The sequence below is a fragment of the Microtus pennsylvanicus genome, chromosome 2, assembly GCF_037038515.1.
Source record: "Microtus pennsylvanicus isolate mMicPen1 chromosome 2, mMicPen1.hap1, whole genome shotgun sequence".
In the NCBI taxonomy this organism is placed as follows: Eukaryota; Metazoa; Chordata; class Mammalia; order Rodentia; family Cricetidae; genus Microtus; species Microtus pennsylvanicus.
Genome location: NC_134580.1, coordinates 117,740,270 through 117,753,310, shown reverse-complemented (window position 1 = coordinate 117,753,310; position 13,041 = coordinate 117,740,270). Strand labels below are relative to the sequence as shown.

General features: G+C 40.1%; 1 protein-coding gene across 1 annotated transcript in view; it reads left to right on the top strand.

The window, feature by feature from the left end:
* Window positions 1–7,838: 7,838 nt before the first annotated feature.
* The window catches only part of Sel1l2 (SEL1L2 adaptor subunit of SYVN1 ubiquitin ligase), a 45,865-nt gene continuing 40,662 nt past the window's right edge, over window positions 7,839–13,041 (top strand). The window contains exons 1-2 of the mRNA XM_075962332.1: window positions 7,839–7,941; window positions 9,646–9,808. Coding sequence (XP_075818447.1) covers window positions 7,892–7,941; window positions 9,646–9,808 — 213 coding nt within the window. The 5' untranslated portion in view covers window positions 7,839–7,891. The remainder of the gene's footprint in view (window positions 7,942–9,645; window positions 9,809–13,041) is intronic.

Genomic DNA, 13,041 nt, shown 5'->3' with positions numbered 1-13,041 from the left:
CATGCACACCTTACTATCTCTCCTGCTGATGGTCGAAAGGCCTTTTCAAGTCAACACAGTTACGTGTAAAAGAGCTTGGTTCATTCTTGCAAACTGCTGGCTGAATCAGTTTGAAGCCCCCCCTCCCCGTTTTAGATACTGAGAAATAATGCCCATGGTGTTTCAAAACTTTTGTTTTTAAAAAACGTAATGGCTACATAAGCACAGACTTGAATCACACTGCCTAGAATTGAGTCATCCTAAATACCAACTGAGTGACCTTGGTCAAGTTGTCTGACTTCTTTGTAGCCACACCACCTCAGCATTAACATGAAAATGATATTAGTGTTTCTGATAGTCAGTGAAAAAACTGAGTAAATATAAACCCTGAGAACTGTCTGGTACTAACTGCTTTATAAGTAGTAACACCTGCTATTATATATATGTATGTATGTATACATATATATAGGTTTGATTTTCATTTTCTAAGACATATTTCTTTTAGCTAAATTAAGAGTTTATACAATAAATTATTTCTCAACAATTATATCTTGTCAGAATCCCTGTTCTCAATTTTTCCTTCCATAGAAGCTTTTGAAGAGAAGAAGTATTTTCCGCTACAGTTAATACTGTCTACCACTTCCTTCAGTACCCCAGGGGTACCTGGTGTTTGATGACAATGAACAGAAGATAATCAAGTATATTAATGCAGTAGTATTATTCTTATTCAAGTATTTTTGAGTTAATGCATCTTTATCTGCTCAACCCTGTGCTGAGTCATTTTTTTTTCTTGGATGGGATGCTATTTTTAGCAACAGATCATTATTCTCCCTCCTTTGACAATATTCTATCTTCTTGGCACACATAATGGTGAATGTGAAGTGTTTTCCTGATGTGAATCCTGAAAAATCAGAGACTATAGCTGTTCTATATTAAATGCAACTGCAATTGGAGAGGACACAGCAGTTGGTGTTAGCGAGTTCTGCTGCTGTGGGAAAGAACCTTCCATTTTTATCTGTCGCTTTGTGAAGACTCCCGACTGGTGGTCAGACTCAGTGGCTCCTGGCTCATCCATCAGTTCCTTTAATTCTTGATGATCCTTTGCATAATACATGATGTAAATATAAGTTGAAATGTGGAATAATTTATTATCTCCTTTCTGTATGTTTTCTAGGTAACTTAAAGAGTATTTATTTACTTGTAATCTGAATGTTAAGATTTTAGAGTCTGGTTAAACATAAAAAAGGAGGAAGAATGTAACAACGGGCAAAGGGAAGAGCAGCACAAGTGGAGCTTTGAAGGGAGACATGGATAAAGGCATCACAGGACAGGAGTGGATACAGGTGACCCGAGAGATAGGCGCACACCTAAGTGTCTTTACAAAGGACACGTTTACATAGACCTGATTCTTGAACATACTTAATTAGGAAAGTTGGCAATTGAAGGGTCAGCAATATAAGCCAAAGATTACCAGTGCTTCCACCATCCATGGAGAGGTGATCTGGGTCCAGGAACCGGCAAACAGAGGGACATTTACCGGCAATGCTGCCTCCTTATAATCTCAAAAAGCAAACCTTGCTAGAAGTTAGGGACTGGGAAATCCAGGTGTCTAACAAAGACAGAGGTCTAGGCTGGAGACCTAGAGAGACCACGGAAAGCTACAGTCCCTCCTGCCTTTGGCAGGTAGTCTTTGCTTTGATTTGGATGTGTCTCTTGCTACAGGGAACAAGCAGTTTGTTTCCATGCAATCCAGGGTGAGGATCGCAATTTCCTATTACAAGAAATTCCTGTTAGAAGAAAACACCATGTACCACGTGGCTTAAACAACAGCAATAGTTGTTTTCTTGCAGTTCAGTGGACCCAGACTCTAAAACCAAGGTGCTGGCTGGTTTGGCTTCATTTGAAGGTGCCTGTCCTAAAGGTCATCTTCTCACTATTTCCTTGTAACCCAACACAATGGTCAAGCATGTTGGCAAGTACAGAGGCAAACTAAGCATCGCTAGAACATGAGGAGTGGAGAGTTATTCCTGCAGCAGCTAGGAGTTAAGAGGAGTTTTACAAAGCAAGAAAAAAAAAAGAAGTAAAAACTATAGAGATTTATTAGTGAGACCGTGCATACTCATAGCAGGGGTAGTTCCATCCCTGAGCATGCTCAGTTTAAAGACATGATTTAAGAAACAAAGATAATAGACACATTTGGGGTTGCTTAGCTCAGGTTAATGAGCATAGGTTTAAAAGATTAAAGTGGTGGACAGCAATGCCTTAAGGCATGTTCAGCTTGCACCATAGTTTTAGCTGATAATAAAGGACAGGGCACTTTGGGTTCTGATTGAAGAGACTTCCCTGGAGGTCTCCACCTCTCTGTAAGCCCCACACTCTGGCATGTCTCTTCTCTACACACGTGTGCCCTGGAGCCTCTTCCTTTTCTCATTAGAACACCAGGCATCCTGGATTGGAAACCTTCCGAGATGAATCATCTTAATCATCTTTTCAAAGACCCTATCTCCAAATGAAGTTGCTATGGGGAAGAGGTTTGGTACTCTAATCGTCTAAGACATAGATTAATGAAAATAAGGAAAAGGAAGTCACGAAACATCAAAAATCTTTCTGCACATTGTGTCTCTGACACATGTTGAAACGTAAAACTCATTTCCTTTTCCATACACACTGCCATCTTAAATAGACCGCTGGCATATCTACTTCTGTTGTGGGGTAATCTTTTTGTACATTGTGAAGATGTGCCACTCTGATGGGTTTAATATAGAGTTGAATGGCCACCAGCTAGGCAGGATTTCCAGGCACAGAGAATGCTGGGAAGAAGAAGAAGAAGAAGGGAGGAGACCCCAGGACATGCAGAGGAAGCAGCATAGGCAGTACAGAGTATATAGGTAACCGAGCCACGTAAAAGAACATAAATTAAAATATATAGGTTAATTTAAGTTATAAGAGCTAGTTAGAAATAAGCCTAAGCCTAAGTACCAGCTGAGCTTTCATAATTAATAATAATTTCTCTGTGTCATTATTGGGGAGCCCATAGTCCTGACGAAAAAGTCCAACTACATACTTCTCTCTCTCAGTCTCTCTCTGTCTGTCTCTGTCTCTGTCTCTCTCTCTCTCTCTCTCTCTCTCTCTCTCTCTCTCTCTCTCTCTCTCTCTTGGTTTTTCAAGAGAGGGTTTCTCTTAGTTTTAGAACCTGTCCTGGAACTTGCTCTGGAAACCAGGCTGGTCTCAAACTCACAGAGATTTGCCTACCTCTGTCTCCTGGGATTAAAGGCGTGTGTCACCACTGCCTGCTACTTTTATCTTTTTTAATTTTCAATTTTTGTTTTCTACTTTGCGTACGTGTGTTTTGATTTTGTGTGCATCTCTGTACCATGTGTGTGTCTTCTGGCCATGAAGGTCAGAAAAGGGTGTCACAAATAGATCCCTTGGAACTAGAGTTACAACCCTGCTATACCTCCTTCTCACCCCTTACTTTCTTTGCAAGACCCATTTCCCAATACCTTTTGTTTTAGCCTTAACTATGAAGGTAACAGAGACTAGCATCAATCAGGAAAAGAGTCTCAACTGAGGAATTAGCTAGATAAAATAAGTTATGGGCATGTCTGTAGTGGACTATCTTTGGTTTTGGTTTTTGTTCTTGAAAGAGAGTATGTGTGTCTCTATGTAGTTCTAGCTTTCCTGGAGCTTGCCATGTAGACCATGCTGGCCTTGAACACCCAGAAATCTGCCTGCCTCTATCTCCTAAGTGCAAGAATTAAGGGCACATGTCGCCATACCCAGCTATGCGAGATTATCTTGATTGCCTTAATAGATACAGGAGGGCCCAGTCAGCTTCAAAGTGGTACCACATCCTGAACAGGTGGTCCTCCAGTACATAAGAAACCTAGCAAAAGTCTAGGAAGATGACCTAGCAGTTATAAGAGCATTTGTCCTTGCAGAGGATCCAGGTACAAATTCCTGTACGTGCACAGTAGCTCACAACCATCTGTAACCCCAGCTCTAAAGGACCCGACACCCTCTTCTGACCTCTGAAACCACTAGGCATACACATAGTACACAGTCACATATGCGGGCAAGATACTTATATGCATAAAATAAAAATAAATAAAATCTAAAACAAGAGAAAGCTAAGGATGGGACTGGGAGTGAGCCAGCAGCAGCGGGCCTCCACAGTTTCTGCTTCAAGTTCCTGCCCTGACTTCCCCCAACCACAAACTATAACTTATAAGCTGAAATCAACCTTTTCCTCCTCTGAGTTGTCAGACTGTTTTTGCCGCCACAGCAGAAGCAAGCTAGAACACCTATCAGGAGTAAGCCTGGTTTTTTCCTCAGAGCAGAACAGGTACCTACGGGCTGGCCATTCAGAGAACTCCAAACTCAAGGAGGCCCTTTAAATCTGTTGCTGGCAGGGCAGAGTGAAGTATTAAAGACTAAAAGTCCAACCAGAGTCATTTATCTGGTGTCTCTAGGTTCTTATCACTGTCAGAGGAAGAATGAGAAACAAGACAAAGTAGAGAATGTGGGTGGGATTTTGATTAGAGTGTCTTAGTTAGGGTTTCTATTGCTGTGAAGAGACACCATGGCCACAGCAACTCTTATATAGGAAAAATATTATATTGGGACTGACATATAGTTTAGAGGCTTAATCCATTGTCATCATGGTGCAAAGCATGACTCTGCACAGGCAGATAGTGCTGGAGAAGGAGCCATGAGTTCAATATCTGGATGCAGCATGAAGGAAAAGAGAGAGACGGAGCCTGGGTTGAGCATTTGAAACCTAAAAGCCCTTCCCCAGTGACACACTCCCTCCAACAAATCTACGCCTCCTAATAGCTCCACTCCCTATGCATCTATGGAGGTCATTCTCATTCAAACCACCACCTCCCACTCCCTGGCCCCCACAAGCTTGTAGCCACATCATAATGTAAATATACATTCAGTCCAACTTCAAAGTCCCCATGGACTATAACATTCTCAGCCCTGTTTAAAAGTCCAAAGCTCAAAGTCTCTTCTGAGACTCATGGCAATCTCTTAACTGCAATCTTCCCATAAAATCAAAATAAAAAAGCAGATCACATACTTCCAACAAATAATGGCACAGAATATGCATTCCCATTCTAAAAGGAAACATAGTGAGGAGATACTGGACCAAAGCAAGATCACAAACCAGCTGGGCAAACTCCAAACTCTGCATCTCCATGTCTGATGTCTAAACACTCTTCAGATCTCCAACTCTGTTCAGCTTTGTTGACTGCAGCACACCTCTCTCTCCTGGGCTGGTTCCACACCCTTTGAATAGCTCTCCTCAGAAGACATTCTACGGTTCTTGCTTCTCCATCATCTTGGCGTCTCCAAAGAAACTGAGGCTTCAGTCTCACAGCTTCACAAGAGGGCCTCTCTAGGCCTCCAAGCAGGGATACGGCTGATACAAGCCTGGCCTCCGGGCTTTCCTTAGTCTCAGAGGGAGATTCTGTAACCCTTTTCTTATATCCTTGCCTCTAAAGCCATAACAATGTGGCAAACGTTACCAAGTTCTTCAACTTGCCAAAGCTGGAATGTGCCTGTGGGAGCCATTTTCATTCAAACCACCACGGGAGAGCAGAAGGCAGCAACAACAGTGGCGGATAGGCCAGAGGCACAGCTCCATGCTACAGTGACCTACAGTAGCCTGAGCTCTTTTCAGAGACCTCCTCTCAAGTAAAGCTGGGATTTTTGACTTCATAGCAGAAAAGAACTTCAGCATGAACCAGTATGATGCAGAGCTAAAGTTTATGGAGAAGATATTTTAACATAGATTTAAGCAAGGGAGAGAGAAGCTCGGGGGAAAGGAGGCGACACACCTGATTATGTGACCTTCTCAGGAGGGAATCACACACAGTGACTTTGCTGTAGCCACAACACCATTACTGGTGGCATCTACAGTTACATCTCAAAGGCTTGTTACAGAATCTTTCCTTTCTAGGTAATGAGCTCATGATATGGCCCCAGAAGTGCACTGGATAGGGTTACGACTAATAAAGTAAAACTCAAGATCACCAGCGTTGCACACAAATAGATTGTTTTCACTGTAAGCCAAAATTATTAGATTCCCAGAAAATGTCTACCTGATTTTGAGTAGCTTGTCCTTATGGGCAAACTTCAATGACAAAGAGGATTACTGAGAAATTAAGGTGTATTATGTTCAGGGGCAACAAGAAATTTCAGGACTGGGTCATGATTATCCAGACACAAGCTTCACTGCTCCTCCTCCTCCTTGTTGTTCCTTTATGAGGTTTTTGGACGTGTCATTATATCAGATGCATGATGGAAGCAGGCAAATTTGCAAGGTTGGCGATATGGACAGAGATGTTGATATTTTGTAATAACAAAGCAAAGGACTATGAGCTGTTTTCTTGGCCCACCATGCCGATCTCATCTACTCTTTCTCTCCCCCCCCACCTCTGTTTTTTTCCTGTGTCTACTGAGTCTGCCTCACATCAAATTCAGAAAGCCTCCTGAAGTCATTTTCTTACTGTGCTTTCCCAAATCTGAAAACCTCCAAATCATAAGAACAAAATTAGAGCATCAAGAAGATAACTTTATCTGGAAATTGAATCCTGCTATAGTAGTGAAAATATGTTATTTCAATACATTTGGGAAAGCAAAAAAATTACAACAAAAATAACAGCCCTGGGGAGGAATTTGGTCATGGTAAATCGTTCCTTGTAGTCAATCTTCCGGAATGTATGCTCATGCTTTGAGAGCATGCTAATGCCAATAATTGCTATTCCATACACAGATTAATCAGTTCTTTTCTCCATTACTTTTTTCTTTTAATCATGAGTATAGATAATATACAGCTCAAAGCAGAAATTAGATGCTAAAATGCCTGGTGTTTCTGACTTGATTGAATAACTTGAAGCTTTCAAAATAATTTAAAATTTACTTTTTGATTATTTTTTTCTATTTTTTTTAAATAGACATCTCTTGTTATCTTGTCTGGGAGAAGAAAAAGAGCCACTTAAAGTTCCTTGTGATCTTGTTAATGAGGCTTCAAATCCCAAATGCCTTTCCTTTGAAAGGGCTTCAGGCTCTATTTTTTTCTAATCAGGTTCCACTGTGTATTGTAATGGATTTGGAAACAGAGGGGGAGAGAGCAGAGAGAAAGGAGAGAGAAAGATAGTTGAAGAATGGGGAATTAGAAGTCTGATCAATTAACTTTCCCTATCAAAAAAGCAAGTAGTAATAGTGTTTTTTTAAAAATTTAGTGTTGCATAAATGCTAGAAAAATATCATTTCTCTATTTTTCTTAAGTCTCATAAGGCTCACTGATACAGAGTACCCACCTAAACAAGGCAAATTATTATTGATAGTACATGTACCTTCCCCAGCATCTCAGGAAGGTTTTAAGGAATGGCAGAAGCCTTATACAAAGAAAAATTCACAAGAAAATTGTCTCTTCAGCTCCTATGCCTATTCTGGTCATCCTGGAGATAACTGGCCCATATACTTATAAAATCTCAGGGCTCTAAGTATATAGACCAAGTGGCACAGGCAAGTGAGGCCTTGACAGCCAGGACTAAGAACACAGCACCTAAGATGACCCCTCTGTCTAAGGTGTACCAGGAGACCGCTCACCTTCTGCTTGCAGAAACCCACATCCTTTTATGGGAAGCATCTCTTTCCAGGGCAGCATCCCTTCCCTCTATTTCCCAGGCCCCTGAGCTAGGAATGATGCCAAATGATCTGCTTGAAATGCAAATGCTTGACAAGAAAGTAGCAAAACTCAAAACAAAATGTAGCATAGCATCAGTGCATTGTTTCTCCAAATTTAAAAATAGAAATAATATTGGTTTTTCTCTTTTCCCCTCATATAGTCAAAAAGCAAGCCAAGGAAAGTATCACAGACGAAGGAGATGAGCTATTTCAGATGGGCAACAAGATGCTCCAGGAGTCTAAAAGCCAAAAACAGAAAACAGAGTAAGTATCTCATTCCTTTAGCCAAGTAAAATTTCCAGGTAAAATAATAGACAGTCAGAAAATCTAGTTTATTACTAAAACCCTATTGGAATAATAAATAAGTTTATTTTGTTATCAGTTTTCTACTTTTAAAAGGGTTAAAAGGTTACTTAAGGATTCCCAAGTTTATCACCCTTAGTAAGGAAGAGGGTTGTATGTGAATTGGGATTCCTTTCCATGAAGCAAAATGCAGACCTAAGTGACTGATAGGTACGTTCAACAGAAATACTTTTCTACTCTGATTTGTGAGGCATCTCAAATGAAATAAAATGGTTTGTGTTTTAGCATGATTAATTCTACCAGAGTCTTTGTGCAGACCTTATGGCTTTCAAAGCCCTTTCATGTATGTGATACTGTCTTGTTCACAGAGGAGTTTCACCAAGTGTTACTTCATTTCCCCTTTAAGCACTGGGAGTAGGCTAGGGAGACAACAGTCTGTGGAATGCTTGTCACATAAGCCCAAGAACCTGAGTCTGAATCCTAAACACCTATGTAAAAGCCAGGCACAGTGTCCCACACCTACCACCCCAGTACTAGGAGTGGGGACAAGCAGATCCCCAAGGTCCCTGGTCCCAGCCTAGTTGAGTGGCTCTAAGAATTCAGCAAGAGACCTTGTTTCAAAAAAATAATATGGAGGTTAACAAAGAAAGACACCCAATGTCAACATCTGGCCTCAACATGTACGCAAACATGTGTGTACATACAATGTATAACACTACACACAGACATACACAATTTAACAAAGAACAAACAAACCCTGCGGGTAGGTTTCTCAGCCTGTAGCATGAGAGTGCCCAGAGATAAGAAGCCCACTAGGTATTCCCTCTCAAGCCCAGGGGTATTCTAAATTCGGTTTGATAATGCAAAAACACTCTGAGAGGGTCCCATGGAACTTTTCCACTTAACACTGGAGGGATCCTTCCTCTTTGGAAGAAGCAGCAGGGGAAAATGCAGTCCTGAGAGCAAATCTCCCATCAGCAGAGGCGCTTTTATGCTGGGCTCTTCCTGCCCAGGCTATCCTGACCCAGGCCCCGCCCCAAAGGTGACAGAAGAGTGGCTTGTTGTTTTCACAGTAGCAGAGGTGCAACTGTGGATGGAGACGGGACTTGAACAGAGGCAGTTAGATGCTAAAGTCCACCCATTAAAGTTTGTTTGGATTGTTATTTTTCTAAACAGTCTGGTTTTACTGTATTGAAGAATTAGTTCTGTTTTTGAAGACTATTTTAGAATATAGACTTATCAACATTTTTGTGATACAGATTTCCTAGATGTGACATTTAAATTATGATAATTCTTGTATCTTTTAGGATTTGTTTTATAAAACAAATGCTTATTAATAATTGAAGAGACCATGGAAGAGCTCACTGCTTTAGGATGTCTTTAATTTTTCCCTTTAGTTGATATATAGGTGTGACAGGTGGTAAATATTATATAAATACCTCATTTTTAGTGACTTCATAATTTGTCAGACAGCTTTGAAATTCAAATCTTTGAATTCACATAGAAGTGAAAGAATTATTTGTCTAGAGGTATAATGGATTTCTGCAAACCTGTATCATGACTAACAACAATTGCAGATTACCTGCTAGAAAGTCATATGAAGGCAGAAGTGGAAATTTCCATTATTTTGTGAATCATTTTCCTGACTTTACATTTTCAAAACAGAGCCTACATACTCTTTGCCAGAGCAGCTGACATGGGAAATTTAAAAGCTATGGAAAAAATGGCTGATGCTTTGCTATTTGGAAGTTTCGGCATGCAAAACATAACAGCAGCTATCCTGTTGTATGAGTCCTTGGCTAAAGAAGGATCACACAAGGCCCAAAACGTGAGTTTTAAAAGACAATGAAATTTTTTCAGCAGCTACATCCTCAGTTGACACAAACATATGGAAGGGGAGAAGAAATAATGCCCCCACCCTACTGCATGGACACAGACCAGACCTAAAAATTCCATTTCTTGGAAATGGAGTCTGGACTGCAGCAACTCCCAGGGGAGGAGGCTTGGAACTTTCCACCAAATATTCCAGACTCCTTGTATATATGGATGCCAGGGGGCTGGGGTGATGCTTCCAACCAAACAGTTTTGTCCCACAAACAAAATTCACGACCATTAATCAAACAATAAAAATGAGAGAATTCAGAACATATGAAGACGAAAGTAAGGTCACCTAAAAGGTGTACAGTAGAGACCTTTTGTAGTATCATCCAATGCAATACAGGAACCAGGCATGGAATTTGAATACACTATTATGCTTGCTTAGTGAATAAGCTACTTATTGAACAAAAACCCCTTCTCCTTCTTCTGCATGAGAATTTGACCTTTGATTCACATTTCAGTTCTGTTTCCCAGGCAACCTGATAAGAATAAAATTTTAACTATGTCTTTACCTAGCATGACTTATGATGGAAATGGCCCCTGACTGGCAAACTGCCTTTGGAGAGGAAAAAACTGCAATGAACTATTGAACCTGATGATGGTGAACAGATTCTTAGGAACCCTGTACTTGTTGAGTTATTATGTGAGGGTTGAAGCATTTGCACTAAGATGGCTTCCATATTCTCCCCATATAGATCTCATTTCCTTGCCTCTGAGTCACCTTCTGAGGCATCTGGAATGACCACTTCTAGAAGACTGTCTACACTGCTAAGGAAGGCTTGACATTTCCCACTGGCACACTGTGGTTCATTTGTTCTATTCTTTCCAGAATAAGACTGGTGGCAAGTGCGGTTCATGGGAGTCCTGTGGGTCTGTATGCTTAGCTGAGCCAGAAGAAGTTGAACTAAATACCAGTGATGAATAAGACAATCTCACTAAATCTGCAAATCTATAAAGTTAAGATAATTACAAAACAGTGGACACTGCAACTTGTTCAGTGGTGTATCTCTAACATTTAGCAAAGTGCCTAAGACAAAAAAGTGTAAAGTTTAATGAATTATTAATTAGTTATGAATGGTTTTATGGAGTTATTGTAGGGCATTCAATTCCATGCCCGGAACATCATAGTCATTTATTATAAGACAGATGAGGGAGTAGAGAGGGAAGGCATAATGACTGCTTAAAGACAAAGTTTCAATTAGGCAGAAGGAAGCTATAAAATTATTGTTCCCACTATTATACTTCTAGACCTGTTATACTATATAGAGTATTTTATTTTTATATGAGACCAAATCCATTTGCCTCTCCCTAGTCAGCTCTTTATTCACTTAAAACCATGGATATCTTTCTATGTAAATACATACAGATCAATGTCATTATTTAAAGTTCCATATTATCTTAATTTATATTGGTGGATACTCTGTTTAATTCCAAAGAATTCTTGTAATTATACATATAAAAGAACACAGTGGACAGATCTGTGAATGTTAATAAAATACAAGAATTGCTAAATCTCAGAGTTTAATTAACCAAAAACTAAAGCTTTGGATGTCCCCATCATTTATTATCACCTAATTATTTTCCTTATTTTCAATGCACATAAAAATTAAGTCAACCAGACTACCCTCTGATCAAATTGTTTGCCATTGGCTTTTAAGTTAATCAGAAAATAGTTTTCTAGGACAAACATAGTAGCAGAGGTTACAGCTCTAAACTATAACCACTGGCCATGAATTGCCATAATTAGCTCTATTTAGAGATGAAGGCACTCGAGGGAAACTCTAGAAAATGCAGTTACAGGCTTCACGGTGCTATAATGAGGTGTCAAAGCAGGAGTCCCCAGACCATGTTTGAGCATATGTGGCTCTGGGTTCTGCATCCTAATAGCTTTTCCATCTCATGCTCACTCTTGGTATCTCTAAAGAAGTTATGTCACAAAACCTCAGTTTTCTCATACCTAAAAAGATCGGTAATAATTTGTGTGTGCTTTACAAAGCTGCTGGGAGAAGTAAATGACATCTGCCAGAATCTTCAGCAAATGTTGTAAAGGACATTAAAGCACACTGGTGTGGGACAATGTTCACTTCACCAGCTCTGTCTTTTAGGTCAGCCAGTCCTTGTTTTATATGTTGGTTCCCACACTCCCCCCACCCTGTGATGTATCCTTTTTGAGTCCCAGTTTTCTCATATATAAAATGGGGTTATCTGTTCAGTACGTGTGTGTGTTTGGTCTCAAGGAAGACCAGAAGAGAGAATGTGCCTGTGAACAAACTTAACCAAAGAAGGTTGACATTGACCTGATACACACATTTCAGTCATAATGTTGAAATGTGGCAAGTTATAATATTGTTTAGTAAAAGTCCTCTGTTAAGCCCACTTCCCCTTTTCTGACATCCTGGACCCCTGTGATCTTCAGGCTGACTGCATATGGACTAGCAAGCAAATCATTTGCATATGGATTTGCTGGAAGTCTCCAAGACTGCAACTGGACTTGATACTGAACTAAGGCTATCAATCATTGTTACCTCTAGCAACTTCCCTAGGAATTGATTTACTCATTCATTCATTTATTGTACGAAGAACAACCAGTTGAAGGGATTTTGTACCACAGGCCATCCTGATAACAGCTCTTTAATAGTGCTCGCCAGGAGCATCTTTGTTGGCCTGCTGTTTGAACTAGCCTAACCTAGGAATACTGTTTGGATTGTCAGAAATGTTTCTGGGAACTAGGAGGACAATGTCACACAGAAATGCACTTTAAAAAGGCTGGAAATATGACCAAATAATAATATTCTTGTATATAATATATAATATTATTATATGTACTGTGTATATGTATATACATTATACATAGAGTAATATATGTATGCATGTGCACAGAGAGTGAATAATGGATATTTATGATGTCTGAAGAAAAGGGAAAACAGTCAGAAACTCTGGAAAACAGTAGAGAAACTGGGAGTGTGGGAGATCTGGAAAAGACCCGAAATTTAAAAATCCAAATTAACTGAAGGATATTCTTCAAAGGGCAACACAAGTGATTAAGACTGTAAAGCCAGCCTGCTGGGACATTTTACAAAGCATCTGTCCGTACCTTCTAAAAGAGCTGTAGTGTAGTCTCCATGAAAATGACTCAGCAGGGAAAGGTGTAGCCTGAAATGATGGAGGAAGGTCATTGGCTAA